The sequence below is a fragment of the Tenrec ecaudatus genome, chromosome 8 (genome assembly GCF_050624435.1).
Source record: "Tenrec ecaudatus isolate mTenEca1 chromosome 8, mTenEca1.hap1, whole genome shotgun sequence".
NCBI classification, from domain to species: domain Eukaryota; kingdom Metazoa; phylum Chordata; class Mammalia; order Afrosoricida; family Tenrecidae; genus Tenrec; species Tenrec ecaudatus.
The window spans coordinates 109,124,061-109,140,964 of record NC_134537.1 but is presented as its reverse complement, the minus strand read 5'-3'; the positions used below and the strand labels follow the sequence as shown (position 1 = coordinate 109,140,964).

Sequence of the window (16,904 nt, the reverse complement as noted above, 5' to 3'; positions counted from 1 at the left end):
AAGTTGTGAAATTAAGTGGAACTGTCACTATAAGCTAGTTTTATCAATGGTATATTGTGGCAGTTCCTAAAATATGTTTATGGGTGAAGAGAACATAGGAGTATGTTAAAAACATATTTCCCCCTTTGTGCTAACTATAGAAACACTTCCTTCTATAGCTAGTCACTAAAGCTGAGAAGTGTAGTGGGCTTCTGTTTAGTGATATATTGTCTTTTTTCTTTGCCTTTTCATCTCATGCACCTCCACCTATCAAATCAGTTGGGTAAAAGTAATATAATTCCATTGTGCTACATAGTTAGGATTTGGGTCAAAAAATTGTTGGAATTAGTATAGCTAAAATGAATATCTGTGTGTGGATGTCATTTTTAATACTAATGTTATTTCTGACTTTCCTTAATTGAAATTTGATTACATTATAAAATCTGGCTTATTGCTTGCTATAATTGCACCTCAAACTTAGTTAGAAGTATGGCAGGTTTCAAAACATTGGTTTTTCATTGCTGGTTACGTGTGGACCACTATAAGAGCCTACTCCATAGAGCTAGGTAATGATAAAATGTTTTCCTGGAGTCATGCATGCTCAGAATACCCAGATCCGTGCTATTGAGTTCACCCCAACTCAAAGCAAACTCAAAGAACAAACAGAACTCCCCCTTACAGCTGTAAATCATTTTGCACGCACGTTGCCACATCTTTCTCTTTCAGAGAAGTGGCTGTACTTGAACACTTACCTCTTGGTAAAAGCTTAATGCATGCATGAGCCTCAGTGCCACCAAGGCTCCCTGGAGGACCGGATGTTGTATACTTGCTGTTGTCTAAGGTGATTTTCATGTGCAGCGCTAATTCAGGGTTGTACACAGGGTTGCTTTGATTTCAAACTTACATGATGGCACCTGGCAGCAAAGCTATATGGTTATTGTTTCTCCCGGCACAGATTATGCCTGTGCACACCCTATTCTCTCCATTAGAAAGGCTTCTTCCCTATTTCTCTACCTACTTACCTCCTGCTGAACGTCACCATATGTTCAGCTGTCCCCCTCCTCTGAGGAGCTCCTCCTTTTTCCATGTCCCTTTCTCCCATGAGGTGTCCCACCTTCCTTTTCACGATTACCCACCTCTAGCTCAGTAGTGTGTGTATTTGTCTGTGTCTCCTCCGCACCCCCATTTTACTGTGCGCTTCTTGAGGCAAAGAGCCCCGGTGGGGCATTGGTTCAGCGCTTAGCCAGTAGCCAAAGGGCTGATGTTTGAACCCACCACGACTCCCTGGGAAACAGATGTGGAGAGTGGTTTCCAAAAATTTCCAGCCTTGGAAATCCTATCCCACACAGCAATTCTATATGATGGCAACCAGGTTGTTTTGCTTTTAGACAGAAAAATCTTTTGACTCTACATAAGGTTTCTTGGATTCAAAAGACAGAATACAGTAAAACTATAGTACCTATCCATGCATTTGTTTTAAACAAAACCAATGAAATAAAACTTTTCTACCCTTCTACAGTAAGTAGGAATTGGCTTTATGGCAGTGGGTTCGCATTTTTGTAGTATGTGTACTTCTTAAAGCTAATTGCCTACTTCATGTTATTTAAAGGTCATTCAGTACCAGAACCCACTGCAAAACAAGTTAATTGTCTTAAGACCTACTTTGGCCATTCCAGTTTTAAGCCGTAAGTATAATCTTAAATTACATATTTACAAGCAACAGTGCAGCTTCATTTTACGTTAGCCTTGCTGTGCTGTATTTTCTGTAAGTGACTACAAAGTTGTTTTCATGTATACAAGGGAACTTCAAAATGTTTATGGAAAAATGGCATTGAAACAAAATTGAATTGTTCCTTGAATTTTTGAACACCCTCATGTATATATAAAATTTATTTCTGTTAATTATTTTTATAATTGAGGAAAACTAGTTTTTTTTAGCATATAGATGTCTGTGCAAGCATTGGTACATGTGTATTAATAAGTGACTTTTACTGAGTTTTTTTCTTAATAAGTGTCTTGTGAATTATATTGATGTAATAGAAAATCATAAGGCAACAGTTTTAAGAACAGTGAAATTTCATCTATTTGAATATACTCTAATGTTTTTGTGTCTACAGAGTACTTTAACAATTAAAGTGAGGTTACAAAAAATGAGTGACAAGTAAATTTCAATGAAATTGATAAGAATATAAAAATTTATACTGAATTTTCTTATTCTGAGAATTTAAATTTAATCCATGGTGGTGCTTTGTTTTGAGACTAAATTTTTTCATTAGGGTATATCTTACAGAGAAATGTACATGAGTAGATAGGGTAATGAATTTTCATAAATTGAGTACCATGTGTAACCAGCTCTTGGATAAAAAAATAGGTCAGTACCAATACAAAAAAGACCTCTCAATGGACGCTTGCTCAAAATTTTACTAAGAAGATAAAAGAGTTGAAAGTTTTTTTTTTTACTGTGAATAGCTAAATATCCTTAGATTCTAATGAAAAAAAAAAACCCAAACAAAACATTTCAGGGTAAATTACAAACAGTTTTGCTCTGCTAAGTACTTCATAAAACCAAAGTCAAAACAAAACTGCCTCATTGCTGATTAGGCATTGCTAACTCATAATGACCCTGTAGGGTAAGCTGGAACTGCCCCTGTGAGTTTCTGAGCGTGTAACTGTCAATGGGAGTAGAAAGCCGAGTCTCTTAGCTGAGCGCTTGGTGGTCTTGAACTACTGACATTGTGATTGTAGTCCAACTTGTAACTACTAGATCACCATGAACTTTATAGAAATCAGTAAGAGTTCACTATTTGCCGTTTTTCTAATATAAAATTCGCCTATAATGAAATGTATACACTTAAATTGAACGTTTGCAAATCTTACACACATGCACCCATGCAACCGAAACCCTTATCAGCATATTGGGGTGGGGGTGGTGATGTGAGAGGGAGGTATTCAAAAAGTTTGTGGAAAAATAGAATTAAAAGAGAATGGAATTTTCCACAACATTTTTCATAACCCCTTGAGAACATCATCATCCCCCCAGAAGGTTCCCTCACTTCTTTTGCCTCTGGAGCATTTTTCATTGCCCTGAAATAATTTGTTCTATTTGACAGCCAGTATGAAATTTGGGTTTTATTTTACACTCCAGCAAATGTAATAAAATGTAATGCATATGCCAAATGGAAAATCCTGGCTCTTTAGGCAGCTGGAATGGAAAGTTGATTCTATGGGGGGAACGTTTATTGTAAAGTGCCAGGATTTTTTCATGTTTATATATAAAGCTTAAAAATGTCAAATTCTGTTAGAAGAAGTGAAAAAAAAATGAAATGGATTTCAACTTAATCCTTTGGGGTTCTTATTAGTAAAATGAAATAACGTTTTGCTTTTTACCCTCAAGGGTTCAATGGAAAGTGATTCATTCTGTATTGGAAGAAAGAAGAGATAATGTTGTTGTCATGGCAACGGGTGAGTTTATACCTAAGCAAATAAGCCAATCCTTTAAAAAATGAAACTTGAGGATTTTCAAATATTTAATCATTCACTAAACTCTTAACAGTACAAATATAAGTGATATAAAACATAAAGAAATTAAACAGAGAATAGGTACTCTAAGTTATACATAAATCAACTCTTTGGAAAAATCACTTATTAGTAGCCCTTACTAGCATTTGTATGAAGAAATTAAAGTGTGCAGGTTTGTTTTGATTTCTATTAGTATGTTATTTTTACTTTAAGGGTATGGAAAGAGTTTGTGCTTCCAATATCCACCTGTCTATGAAGGCAAGATTGGCATTGTCATTTCTCCTCTGATTTCTTTGATGGAAGATCAAGTGCTCCAGCTTGCGTAAGCGATGCTTTCATTGCCACATAACCTCTTATTTGATTTCTTCCACGAATGAAACGTCTGATCTAGTATGTCTGTTAAAAATCACATGCCCGGTGACACATTTCTCTAATGGTGCTTTATCTTTCTTACTCATAAATGACACTTTTGTGGAAGAGCTTACCTTCTTTCAAGAGTTCTTTGTAATTCAGGGCAGGCAAATGACCCCTAATGGTTTTCTTTATAGCAGTACTACTTTATACCAGTTTACATGAAATATCCCAAGAACCTTTATCCCCCTTCTTGACCTTTGCTCTTTTGTTTGGTATGAAATATTTACATGGAAGGATAATTTCAAACGTGAGAAGATGTAAATTTCTTCAATGTGAGCCTCTAGTCAGCATGAAAGTTCCATGTAAGAACCAACGTGTAACATGACCTGAAAGATTTTGTTTATTAAAAGAGCTACAAACACGGGAGGACCTCAAAGAGGGGGACTATATATTATTGTATTTCATTATTTTTATTCAAATATGAAGGTGGTATTTGCATTGAGTAGATGGCTTCAGAAAGTTTGTTTTTCTTCTAGAATGTCCAACATTCCAGCTTGTTTCCTTGGATCAGCGCAGTCGAAAAATGTTCTAGAGGATGTTAAATTGTGAGTAATTGATGTGATTTTTTTTAAGTCAATGGTCAAGATATATGTGATATTTGAGAGAATTTTACATATAACATTTTATAAAATTTAGTAATACACAGATAAAATGTCTATGATTTAAAAATGCATTCACCCAGGTAGGGTTTGATCAAGGGCAATGTAACCGAGAGGAATTCAGCCCAAATGAAGGCTGAGCATGATAGTGGGACAAAAGGAAATAGAGGAAAGAACTAGGAGGCTAAGGGCATGTATAGAGGCCTAAATACAGACATGTACATATGTAAATATATTTATATATGTTGATGGGGACATAGATCTATGTGTATATATTTATAGGTTTAATATTAAGGTAGCAGATGGACATTGGGCCTCCACTCAAGTACTCCCTCAATGCAAGAATACTTTGTTCTATTAAACTGGCATTCCATGATGCTCACCTTCCTGACACAATTGCTGAAGACAAAGTGGGTGCATAAGCAAATGTGGTGAAGAAAGCTGATGGTGCCCGGCTATCAAACTATATAGCATCTGGGTCTTAATGACTTGAAGTTAAACAAGCGGCCATTTAGCTGAGAAGCATCAAAGCCCACATGGAAAAGCACACTAGCCTGTGTGATCACGAGGTGTTGAAGGGATCAGGTATCAGATATCAAAGAACAAAAAAATTATTTCATTGTGAATGAGGGGAAGTGCGGAGTGGGGACCAAGACTCATCTGTAGGCAACTGGAAATTCCCTTGCAGAGGGGTCTCTGGGAGGAGACCAGCCAGTCAGGGTGCAATGTAGCGTCAATTAAACACACAAATTTCCTCTAGTTCTTAAATGCTTCCTCCCTCCCCTCTATCATGATCCCAGTTCTACCTTAAAAATCTAGCTAGACCAGAAGATGTAAACTGGTACAGATAGGAACTGGAAATCCAGGAATTCCAGGACAGATGATCCCTTCAGGGCCAGTGGTGAGAGTGGCAATACCAGGAGGGTCGAGGGAGGGTGGGATAGAAAGGGGGAACCGATTACAGGGATCTACATATAATCTCCTCCCTGGGGAATGGACAACAGAAAAGTGGGTAAAGGGAGATGTTCGACAGTATAAAATATGACAAAAGAATACTTTATAAATTATCGAGTTTTCATGAGGGAGGGGGTCAGGGAAGGAGGGAAAAAATGAGGAGCCTGATACCAAGGGCTCAAGTAGAAACAAATGTTTTGAGAATGATGGTAACAAATGTAAAAATGTGCTCGACACAATGGATGTTTGTATAGATTGTGATAAGAGTTGTATGTGTCCTCATTAAAATTATTTTAAAAATGCATTTGCATTTTACATTTGCAAAACTCTTAATTTTAAAATCTTTCGAACTTAAAAAGAACCTAATTTAGTAGTTATCTTACGATTAGCATAGAAATCATAGGATTTAAATTTTTTTTAGTGTTTGTGCTTTTTTATTATAAATTTATTGGGGGCTCTTACAGCTCTTATAACAATCAATATATCAAGTGTATCCAGCACATTTGTATATATGTTGCCTTCATCATTTTCAAAATATTTTTTTCTGTTTGAGCCCTTTGAGGATTTAAAGTTTTGATTTAGAAGGAAACTTAGAGTGTTTCCTTTCCTACTGGTGACACACACACATACACACACACACACTCACGTACACCCCCCCAACCCCCACCCCACACATACACCAAATAAATAAAAACATCCACATGAGGGTGGCTTTAAAAAAGAGTGATTTACTTTCTCATCATATAGCAGGCTGCATATTGGAATGCAGGGACTCAACCTTCAGGGAAGGTTGTTCTCTATCTTTTCCAACATTCATTAGCTACAAGCAGCTTTGTATTTCCAGACTTATAGGTGCGACTGTCCAGTATGCTTGCTATGAGTCAAAATTAACTTGATGACAATGTGTGTGTGTGATTACTCTCATGAAAGTTTCTTTTTGTGGACATGCATTTTTATTCCTTTTCTTTAATTTTTCATTTTCTTCATCTTTATTGAGGTACAATTGACATGCAATGAATATTATGTATTTTAAATGTAAAATTTGGTGTCTTTACATACATATTCAGTCATAAAGCATCACAATTCAGTTCTTGAATTTATCACCCTTGCACTAAAAAAGGTTTAAAATGGATAAATCCCACGTTAATCATTAACTATATGGTGTGGATGGGCATGAACCCAGTCCTCAAAATAAGAGGATAATAGGCAGTCCTCCTTACCAGCCACCCTATCCAACCCTCTCCACGGAGAGCTGTGTCGGAACCACTCAGACTACCAGTGGGCACACAGCAACTCCTGTTAGCCTTCACTGCTCCTGTTGGTTTGATAATTTGCTGGAATTCCTGACAGAATCTCAGAGTGTATATCATACAGATGATTTGTTACAACCTAAAAGGATTGAAATGAAGAATTGCAGGGTGAAGTCTGGAGGCATCCCAGGGCAGTGATTTTATATCCCAAAGAGGGATATGCTATCATATCCTTTTCTTGGTCACTAATTGGGAAACTCCTCTTACCCAAGAACTCAGGTCTCTTATTGGTCTCTCCATATAGCCCTCATAGATTATATCATACCTCTTGAGAATGAGTTAATATCTGGCCCCAGCTGGGCCCTCCTGGCCTGTTCAGTGTCCATTCATTAGCTTTAAATATGGGCTAGCTCTCAGGAACCCACACTGAATACCACACGACTTGTTCCCAGGTGACTTATACTTCAAAATAATGTTGATTTTCATATTTCTCCTGCCCTTTCCCATCTCCACGCTCAGTTGGCAGACAACCACTTATCTGCCTTCTCCCACTATAAGTTATTTTCATTTTTTAAAATTATTTTATCTGGCTTGAATCATGCAGCATAATTATTTTGAGTATCATCCATGTTGTTACATGTTTGCATTTCATTCCTTTTTATTATTGAGTAGATCTGATTGTATGAATATGTAAATTTATTTGTCCATTCAGTTGTTGATAGACCGTTAGGTTATTTTTAGGTTGGGTTTATTATAAATAAATCTGCTTTGCAAGGCCCAGGCACCTTGGTGGTGTAAGAGGTTAAACATTGGGCTGCTAATCATAAGGTCAGCAGTTGAAACCACCAGCTGCTCGTTGGGAGAAAGATAAGGCTTTCACTATCAAGATTTACAGTCTCAGAAACCCACAAGGGACGTTATACTCTATCCTGTAGGGTAACTATGAAACCAAACTGAGTTGGTGGCAGTGAATGAGAAGTATGGACATACCCTTTTCATTTACCATATATATTAGAATATAAGCCGACCCAAGTATAAGCCGAGGTACCTAATTATTACCTGGGAAACCAGAAAAACTGATTGACTAGAGTATAAGCCTAGGGTGAGAAATGCAGGATGTGAATTAACACAGAGAGAGACCAGAGGGGAGAGACGGAGCGCAGCCACAGACACATCCTTACCAGTTCAGCTGCTGGCGTAAGTGAATCACTACAGGTGCTTCTGCGAATTGGAGCCGTCCACGTCATAGGATGGCTCTGATTGGTTTGATGTGAGTAAACAAACATTCAAAGCCCTGCAGTGTCAACAGGGCTTTGAATGAACAGTGGAGGAACGGCAATCACCCGCTAGGTGTTAGACCTCACTGGGGTACCACTGACCTGTGTATAAGCTGAACCCCAGTTTTTCAGCACATTTTTTGTGCTGAAAAACTTGGCTTATACACAAGTATATACAGTAGTTTAGTAAATGCACTGGGTTGGAATAATTATCAAATGAAAGATAAGTAATTCACTTTTTTTTCAAAATCATTTTATTGGGAGCTGGTACAGATCATACCATTCAAAAGTTCAGTCATATCAAACAGTATTGTACAATTGCTACTATAGTCATTTTCAAAACATTTTCTTCCTTCTTGAACTCCTTGATGTCAGCTCCCTTCCCCACCACCTCCCACATCGTACTCCCCCAGGAAACTTTATTTAATTGTTGTTTCCATAGATACATCAATCCTGGGTTTCATATACTGAAAAATAGAAAAACACACATAAAATATTGAAAACCGGATCAGCTCCAACAGTTCACTTTTTTATTGAGATAAGATTCACATTGTTTGAAATGTATAATTCCAAATGTACAATTCAATCACTTCTCGTATATTTAGAATGTATAACTTTCACTATCTAATCCCAGAATATCTTCATCCCCTAAAGAACTTTTATAGCCATTAACCAGTCACTCTGCATTTGTCTTCCTCCCAGCTGCTGGCAACCACTAATCTACTGTGTCTCACTCAGGATTTGCCTCTTCTTGACTTTTCATATGAAAGTTATAAAAGATTTGGCCTTTTGTATTTAAATTTTGCACCAAGCATAATACCAGAGTAAGTCAAAAGGTATTGGTACTAGGATTCCAGTTAGTATGTAAATAGGCATGTTCCAAACAAAATGTATTTGAACATGTGTCTGTGGTCAGTTGATGGCTGTAGATAAGAACTCTTAGTAATACTTACTGGTGTTGGGCTGTTTAAGATGCCTTAAAAAATACGCAGTCTCAACAATGACTTCTGTTGGACATGTTTTAAAATCAGGAAGGGATTATATCATTTCACCGTGTGTATTCAACTGTGTGCTGAGTCAATAACCCAAGAAGTGGGCCCTATGAAGAAAGACAAGCATCAGGGTCGGAGGAAGGTTCATTAACAACCTCCAATATGCACTTGACACTGTCTTGCTTACTGAAAGTGAAGAGAACTTTTTTTAAATTAAAAAAAAATCAGTGTATTGAAAGCTCTTACCGATATTATTGCAATCCTAAATCAATTATATCAAGCGAACTTGTACATATGTTGGCATCATCATTTTCAAAACATCATCTTTCTACTTGAGCCTTTTGATGTCAGCTCCTCTTTTTTACTCCCTTCCCCACCCTCTCACCCTTTGAACCCTTAATAAATGATATATGTGTATATATATTCATAACTTACACCGTCTGCTATAGCCCTTCACCCACATTTCTGTTATTCATCCCCTCGGGGGTAGAGGGGGTAAACATCCAACATTGCTCTCAGTTCCCCATTCCCATGCACCCTCCTCATACCCTCATGGTATCGCTACTCTAGTTACTGCTGTAGAGGGGTTTATCTCCTGGAATCCGTGTGTCCAAAGTACCATATATACTTGTGTATAAGCCGAGTTCTCATCATACTTTTAATGCAGTTTTGGTGGTAAAATTAGGTGCCTCAGTTGATGTTCAGATTGGCTTATACTCGAGTATATTCAGTACTTCTCTGTACCAATGTATATTTTCCAGTCTAGTAGGATTTGTGAGGTAGAACTTGGGTTGTGATAGTCTGGGGGAGAGAACATTAAAGAATTAGAGGACTGTTGTAAGTTTAGTTGGTGCTGTTCTGCACTCTGGATAAATCGTCCCTTCTGGGTGACCCTACTGTGAGGGAATGTCCCATTGCTTACAGATGGGCTCTGGGTCTCCACTCTGACCCCTTTCCTACAAAGTGATGTAATTGTTTTTGACTTTCTGATACATTATCCTGCCGACACCTCTTGATCACACACTAGTGTGCATCTTCCATGTGGGTTTTGTTGCCTTCTAGCTAGATGGTTGCTTGTTTAACTTCAAGCCTTTAAGACTCCAGATGCCATATCTTTTAATAGCAGGGCACCATCAGCTTTCTTCACTACATTTGCTTATGCACCCATTTTGACTTCAGCGATCGTGTAGGGATCGTGCCAGGTTATTAGAACAAAGTGTTCTTGTGTTGAGGGAAGACTTAAGCAGATGCCCAGAGTCAGTCTGCAAACGTGAAGCGAACTTGACACACATACTGATGAAAAGCAGACTCCACCCTTCAACCTCACGCAAAAGTCTCAACTATTTCAATAAACATCATGATACAAGGAGAAAAGTTTCAAGTTGTCAAAGATTTAATTTTATTTGAGACCACAATCAGTGTTCTTGGAAGTAGAAGTTAGGATATCAAAAATGATGTACTACACGTGGCAAACTTGCTTCAAAAAGCTCATTTGCTGGTGGATGGATGATGATTCCCAAAGGGACCATCTGGAATGGGTGGCAAGTATGGTGTATGGTATTCTACTGATGGACCAAGCAAACTCACTCTAGTTTGAAACCTTTTTTCTTTTAGGTTGTTGGGCAAGCGGGACTGGGGTGGGTAACCCTGAAAGAAAGGGGGATGTGCTGATGACTTTTAACTGTTCCTTTTCTTTCTTTAACATGGAGTATTTATCTGCTTTGTGTCATCATTCTTGTTAGACTTGCAACTGTTTGTGTATCTGTACATGAAATTTAATATAGGCAACCTTACAGAGACAGCAGCTGGAATGATGGTTTGGGGAGTTTGGGAGGGGAGCAGGGAGCCCACAATAACGAGTACAAGAGAATAGTAACCGTTCTAAATTTGATGGAGAAAAGTGTGTAGCTTCTCTGGACATCTTTGAACAATTATATCTGAGAAGAATTATTGTAATGGAATGATGGGCAAACATAATTGTTGGGTAAGAGGAGCAACATATGTGTGTGTGTGTGTGTGTGTATAACAAGGCAGCAGATGAACTTTGGGTTTCTACCTAAATCTTGCCTCAGTACAAGAATGGTTTGCTCTAACAATGTGGCATTGTATGATGCTCACTTTCCTGACAATCACTGAAGACAAAATGGGTACTTAAGCAAATATGGTGAAGAAAGCTGACCGTGCCCGGGTATCAAAATGTACAGTATCTGAAGTCTTAAAGGCTTGTAATTAAACAAGTGGCCATCTAGCAGGCAAGCAACAGAGCCCACATGGAAGAAGCACACCAGCCTATGTGATCATGAGGTGTCGATGGGAAGAAGTATCAGACGTTCAAAAACAGACAACCAACTCAATGTGGAGGGCCATAGATGCAACAGAGGCCAAAGCTCATCTGCAAAGTGATTGGACAGCCCCTCTCAGAAGGCCACCTAGAATGGCAATAAGTCCAGGATGCCGTATGGCACTGGTCAACCACATAAGTGTCCTCTAGTTGGTCAATATTTCCTCCCCTTACTATTAAGGTATTTGTTTTACCTCATTAATCACGTTAGGTTCATGTTTGTTCATTTTGAGTTGTAAGATTGTTCCGTATATGAAAGATAAGATAGAAACCCCTTCAGAAACAGTAACAGGATTAATGGCTCCCCGAGGGTATGGGAAGAGAGGAGGTGAGGAGTGGGGGGATCGGGAGCTGATAGCATTGATGATTGTGTAACTCCTCTAGGGGACTGAACAACAGAACTGAGAATTGTATGTGAATAGATATATTGGATTGTGTAAGATATGTCTACTAAGCAGTTATATAAAAGTACTCTTAAATTTTAGAAAGCCAAAAATGTCACTTTTAAGCACAGAGATTCCTGACTCAAAGTATAATATTTTCAATTGCATCATATGCCTCGGAAAGGGGGGTAGTGAGAGTGAACAGCAAAGAACAATGCCTTTGAATTGCAGGACTGGTCACGAACATTCAGTCTAACACGGACTCCCCGAAGTATGACCACTTTTGTTTTGTGATCAAGCCAATATATTCTTTAGAAACAGCATGGTGAATTTTGGCTTACATACATTGGACATATTATCAAGCGGAACCAACCCATAAAGAAGAACATTTTGCTCGGTAAAGTCGAAAGTCAGAGAAAGAAGAAGATCACTTGGCAGAGCAGTTGCAACAGCGGGGTTACACATAGGAATGATTGTCAGGATGGCTCTAGCCCAGGCAGCTTTGTGTTACATTGTACTTAGAAACTGAATGGACGTCACCTAAGTACAATGTGTGTGGTTATAGCTTGAATTTGATGTTTCGTTTTGAATTTCCCTAGTTATGTTTAACATCTGTTTATATGGTTATTGACCATTTCTTTATTTCCGTGGCATTTCCAATTGCCTCATATGCATGTGAAAGTTGGACATTGAATAAGGAAAACCATGAACTTAAGCATTTTGAATTACGGTGCTGGAGAAGACATTGAAAGTACCATAGACTACCAAAAGAGCTACAAATCTGCCTTGGAAAACGTGCAGTCAGAAAGCTCCTGAAAGAAAAGCATGGTGACACTTTGGACTTGCTATCCGGGGAGACCAGTCCCTGGAAAAAGATATCTTGCTTGGTAAAGTTGAGGGCCAGCAAAAGCAGAGGCCTCAAAAAGATGGGTTTGCACTGTAGCTGCAGCAGTGGGCTCAAGCAGGAGAACGGTTTGTAAGGGTCTTGCAGCATGGAGCAGTGTGCCACTCTGTTGTACATAGCTTTCGCACTGCGAGTCACAATTTGACAGCACCCAACAGCACATGTATATTTTCTTCTTTTTTAAAAATTAATCATCTTGGCGGGTGGTGGGCAGGACTGGGGTGGGGCCAAATTAAAAAAATTAATCATCCTATGGATAGCTCTTACAGATATTATAACAATCCATAATTCAGTTAGATTAAGCATAATTTTACAGTTGCTACCACCATCATTTTTCTTCTTGATATCTTTAATATCGGCTCTCTTTTATCTCCTCCATTCCCCACCCTACCCCCAGGAACCCTTATTATTATATTATTAGCCGTATCATATACCATCCAATGTATCTGTTCAAATGCAATTCTATTATTTGTTCCCCCTTGAGTGGAGTTATGCAGTCATCATTGCTGTCAGCTTCTACCCCACCTTCCCATACTCTCAGGGAATCATTACTTCTGTTACTTTTTCTAAAGGGTCATCTATCTTGACTTTCATGCATCGAACACTTTTAATTATACAAATGAACAGACGCAGGCCTAACCAGATTAATGAGGTAAAATAAAGACCATAATAGTAAAGGGAGGAAAAATTAAGGACCTGGAGGATAGTTATGTGGTTCATCAGTGCTATACTGCTCCCTAGATGTACCATCTCTTCTGTGTGGTCCTTCTGTAAGGCACTGTCCAATTATCTTACAGGTTGTTTTTGGGTCTGTGCTTTGTCCACGCTCCTTCACTTCAGTTGGATTGCTAAAACAACATATATTTTTAGTGAAGCATCTATTCAGATATTTTTTCCCTCTCAGGTTTTTTTCTTACTGTGTTTAGATAGTTACTTCTATGCTGAATACAATTCATTTATTTTTTTATAGGAAGTACAACTATTTTTCCAGTCCATTACATCTCTTTTAATTATTTTAACTTTTTTAAAGTGTAGTTTTTTCATTTCGATTAACTCCTGTGTTGATATGTTCTTTTATTGCACATTTGTTGTTGAATCTAAGAACTCTGGTTACCTCAAGATCAGAAGGATAGTCTTTTAAAAATTTTCTGCTAGAAGTGTTATAGTTTTAAGGTTTACATTTATATCATCCTCTATTTTGAGTGAATTTTGTACATTGTTCTAGGGATGGCGGCTTAAATTTCTTTCTTTGTATGTCAAGGTGCTCCAGCTTCATTTTCTGCAAAGACTGTTCTGCTTTTTTTTGTCCACTGAATTGCCTTTGCACTGTTGTAAAAAAATAAATCAACCACATATATATCGTTCTATTTTTGAGCTCACTAGTCTGTTCTTTTGATCAATTTGGGTATTTTGATTGATGTCTTAATACTCAGGTAGTGCAAGCCCTTCAATTTTGTTCCTTTCTTTCAAAGTTGCTTTGACTCTTCTAGTTCCTTTATAGTTACGCAATCAAACCAGACCTTTTTTAACCAAAATGTCTGTAGGGGTTTTGGGGGGAGTTACCTAGATCTAGGTATATAAGCAGTTAGTTATATATCATCACTACTGCTTGACACTGAAGAAACTAAGGTGCACAGAAGTTAAGTAACTTGCCTAAACTAAGTTCGTATGTAAAAATCAGAACTGAGATTCAGAGCTGGCAAGTGTGATGTTAGAGCTTATTGTTTTTCACTGCTTCTTAAACTAATTGGACCACTGTAGTAATTTCATGACAGCAGGGACATGTTCTTTTTTCATAGTTGATTTCTAGAAGAAAGCACAGTGCTTACCACATAGTAGGCACTATCATATTTCCTGAATGAAGCAGTGTAATCTTTTAAAACAGAAAACTAAGGTTCATTTTATTTCACTTAATCTCTATTTGGTAGAATACAAGTGAGTTGTCTTAAATAATGTCTGTTTTATCTATGAGTTCTAAATCCATTGCAATGGGTACACAGAACAGACAAAATTCATGTTTAAAAAAAGGCTTATTAATGAAGTACACAAATTGTAATGCCTGTGTGAGAAATGCTCAGGGTTGAGTTGTTTATTAAGACATGTTACAAAGTTCTTTCGGCTCTGTTAATAAATACCACAGGTGCATACCTGAACTAGAAGGCACTCAGCTCAAGCTCAGAAGGTCAGCAAACCCAGTTCTCTGAATTATGTGCTCAGTGACCCAACTCCATTTAGCATTTGCCAGAAGGCACTCAGCTCCACTTCATGTGGCAGCAAGCCCAACTTTCCCAATTAAAGTGCCCAGAGGTGCCCCACTCTGCAAGCCAAAAGGACTCAGCTTTGCTTGCACCTTGGGTTGGGAAAGACCATCACTCTGTCCTTTGTTCTGGCTCCTGCTGATGTTTTAGTTGCCTTCCTAAGAAGTTAACTGCTCAGTGATCTCAGGTCCAGAGACCTCACTTCACTCTGCTCCAGCTCTTGCTGGTAATGAGCTCCTTCCTGCTATTTCTCAAAGGGCTAATTTTATTCAAGCAGGATGGCCTGCCAGAGAATCTTGTTCACAATCACTTACAGATGAACTGTATCTTCTTCCACCCTCTTCCCAGACCCTTGCAGGGAAAGGTCATTTGGTGAGAGAGAGAGACTTTGAGTTGAAGAACCACATTAAATAATTCACTGCCCCTGCAGTAAAAGTGTTTAAGTATTTTCCCTTAATCGTCCCTTTATTATAAACATTTTCTTAATCAGGAATTTATCTATCCAGAGTAGAAATCAATTCAAAGCAGCAGAAGCATATACTGAATTTGATATTAAGGATACAAGACTGCCCTATGCATCCCACATTAAAGCAGTTAACCAGCCCTCAATCAGAGATTGGAGTTGGGTATTGATAGATAATCCAGTAAGATTTTGTTTTTTTTAAACATTTAATTAGGGGCTCATGCAACTCTTATCACAATCCATACATATATATATATATATACATCAATTGTATAAAGCACATCTGTACATTCTTTGCCCTAATCATTTTCAAAGCATTTGCTCTCCACCCAAACCCTTTGCATCAGGTCCTCTTTTTTTTCCCCCTTCCTCCCCAGTACCCCCTCCCTCATGAGCCCTTGATAATTTATAGATTATTATGTTGTCATATCTTGCCCTATCCGGCGTCTCCCTTCACCCCTTTCTCTGTCTGTCCCCCAGGGAGGAGGTCACATGTAGATCCTTGTAATCAGTTCCCCCTTTCCAACCCACTCACCCTCTACTCTCCCAGTATCGCCCCTCACACCCCTGGTCCTAAAAGTATCTTCCACTCTGGATTCCCTGTGCCTCCAGCTCCTATATGCACCAGTATACAACCTCTGCTCTATCCAGTCTTGCAAGGTAGGATTTGGATCATGGTAGTTGGGGGGGAGGAAGCATCCATGATCTGGGGGAAAGCTATGAAATTGGCATTCTATGATTCTCACCCTCCCGACACAACTGCTGAAGCTAAAGCTGGTGAACAAGTAAATGTGGTGAAGAAAGCTGATGGCCCCCGGCTATCAAAAGAGATAGTGTCTGGGGTCTTAAAGGTTTGAAGATAAACAAGTGGCCATCTAGCCCAGAAGCAACAAAGCCCACATGGAAGAACACACCAGCCTGTGTGATCACGTGGTCCCGAAGGGATTAGTTATCAGGCATCAAAGAACAAAAAATCATATCATTGGATGCACACCTCCATGATACGATCGCCGAGGACAAACGGATGCATAAGCAAATGTGGTGAAGAAAGCTCATGGTGCCCGGCTATCAAAAGAGATAGCGTCTGGGGTCTTAAAGGCTTGAAGGTGAACAAGCGACCATCTAGCTCAGAAGCAACAAAGCCCACATGGAAGAAGCACACCAGCCTGTGCGATCACGAGGTGCCAAAGGTATCAGGTATAAGGCATCATCCCCCACCAAAAAATACCATAGTGAATGAAGGGGGAAGTGCAGAGTAGAGACCCAAAGCCCATTCGTCGGCCACTGGAGATCCCCTCACAGAGGGGTCTAGGGGAGGAGATGGGTCAGTCAGGGTGCGATGTAGCACCGATGACTTTGTTTTTATCAGTAGCCTCTATAAGTCTTTCTCATTCTTCTCTCTGAAGAGATAAACATCCTCTGCTTTGCTAGTGACAAAAATAGAGGATGACGCTGTTTTTTTCTTTACATATTATATGCTATAGGTCTTGCCTCTTGTGGAGGTTGACAGGTTGATTTGACCTTCAGTTTTTAGGACAGAGAATCCAATTCACATGACTTTGTTAAGACAT

General features: G+C 38.7%; 1 protein-coding gene across 3 annotated transcripts in view; it reads left to right on the top strand.

The window, feature by feature from the left end:
• WRN (WRN RecQ like helicase) overlaps positions 1 to 16,904 on the top strand; it is a 156,117-nt gene that overhangs the window by 49,292 nt on the left and 89,921 nt on the right. For all 3 annotated transcript variants that reach the window (XM_075556718.1, XM_075556716.1, XM_075556717.1), the window contains exons 12-15: positions 1,589 to 1,664; positions 3,374 to 3,441; positions 3,712 to 3,820; positions 4,389 to 4,457. In XM_075556718.1, the coding sequence (XP_075412833.1) occupies positions 1,589 to 1,664; positions 3,374 to 3,441; positions 3,712 to 3,820; positions 4,389 to 4,457 (322 nt within the window). The remainder of the gene's footprint in view (positions 1 to 1,588; positions 1,665 to 3,373; positions 3,442 to 3,711; positions 3,821 to 4,388; positions 4,458 to 16,904) is intronic.